Source organism: Fulmarus glacialis, unplaced genomic scaffold (genome assembly GCF_000690835.1).
Source record: "Fulmarus glacialis isolate BGI_N327 unplaced genomic scaffold, ASM69083v1 scaffold22812, whole genome shotgun sequence".
NCBI lineage: Eukaryota > Metazoa > Chordata > Aves > Procellariiformes > Procellariidae > Fulmarus > Fulmarus glacialis.
In genome coordinates, this window is record NW_009197493.1 from 2,764 (window position 1) to 4,211 (window position 1,448).

The 1,448-nt window shown below is 58.2% G+C and overlaps 1 protein-coding gene across 1 annotated transcript in view; it reads left to right on the plus strand.

Moving 5' to 3' along the window:
• Window positions 1-1,448, plus strand: part of LOC104072955 (arrestin-C-like) — a 7,196-nt gene that overhangs the window by 2,181 nt on the left and 3,567 nt on the right. The window contains exons 6-10 of the mRNA XM_009572573.1: window positions 13-72; window positions 334-401; window positions 714-849; window positions 950-1,034; window positions 1,160-1,232. Of these exons, the coding sequence (XP_009570868.1) occupies window positions 13-72; window positions 334-401; window positions 714-849; window positions 950-1,034; window positions 1,160-1,232 (422 nt within the window). The remainder of the gene's footprint in view (window positions 1-12; window positions 73-333; window positions 402-713; window positions 850-949; window positions 1,035-1,159; window positions 1,233-1,448) is intronic.

Consider the following 1,448-nt stretch of genomic DNA (forward strand, 5'->3'; position numbering starts at 1 on the left):
TGTTCTGCCCAGATTGCCACCAACCTGCCCTGCTCGGTCACCCTCCAGCCAGGACCAGACGATGTGGGAAAGGTGAGCTGCTGTCCCTGACTCCTGTCCCCTGGACCCATTCCCCCTGACAGGGGGTTAAGTTGTGGGGTGCCAAAAATGAGAGCTGCTTCTTTCATGGGGACGTGGCCTATGGAGTGAGGGTTGGGGAGGAAGGAGTCCTTCCTCCTGGACTGGAGTCAGGACCAGGATCTCCGGGGATGCAGTGGAGGAAGGAGGGGAATGAACCTAAACTTCAGGCAGCTCTGAGCCCCTCCTGGTTAGTGACCGTACGTGTCCCCCCAGGCCTGCGGCGTGGACTTCGAGGTCAAAGGATTTTGTGCTGAAAATCTGGAGGAGAAAATTCACAAGAGGTACTTGCAGGAGATCCTTTTCCTGCCCCATGGCCCTAAAACCAAACCACCGGATCATTTTGGGGTGGCCAGCTTCGGGGTTGGCCAAGGACCTGCTGTCAGCCTGTGCCACATTTGGATGGGGTACTTTGCCCGAAGGATGGCCAGTGGCCCCCATATCAGTGCCCACCATGTCCTAAGAGCAGGCTGCAGCTTGCATCCTTTGGCTACAGACACTGTGATGTCCCTGAAGACAGCCGATGTGTCCCCCTTGAAGGCTGTGTCAACACATCCCTGCCAGGGGGACTGGGGTGAGCGCTTGTCGCCCCGCAGGAACTCGGTGCGCCTCGTCATCCGCAAGATCCAGTTTGCTCCCCTGAAGACGGGGCCACCTCCAAAGACAGAGACCACCCGGCAGTTCATGATGTCCGACAAGCCCCTGCACCTCGAAGCCTCCCTGGATAAGGAGGTCAGTACAGGGACTGTCCCCTGGCTCGTGCCACCACATGTGTCCCCAGGGATGGGGAGAGGGATGCCCAGTCACGTAACTGAGCCTCTTCCCACTGCAGATCTATTACCACGGAGAACCCATCAACGTGACCGTCAACATCAACAACGCTACCAACAAGATTGTGAAAAAAATTAAGATCTCAGGTGAGAGGGGGCAGGAGGGGCATGTCCTGGCGCCCACCACATCCCGGCCTCCCCGTCGGAGATGGGGACTGCGCGCCCGTGCCTCTGCCGCGTCACCAACGCTGCGCCCTCTTGTCTCTCCCCAGTTGATCAGATCACAGACGTGGTCCTCTATTCGCTGGATAAATACACGAAGTCTGTGTGCACCGAGGAGATAAAGTAAGTAAAAAGAGGCTGCGGATGGCGTGGCATCGCGGCCAGACGGAGGAAGAGAAAGGAGGAGGAGGAGAAGGGGAGAGTGATGGGGAGAGGGGGTGGGGAAGACGGTTTTACACCAGGCAGCAAAAATATCAGGGTTAGAAGAGCAGATGCAGAGGAAGCGGAGGAGAGGGAAGGCTGTGGACACCGTGCCCCACAGCGCAAGCCGGTGTCGGC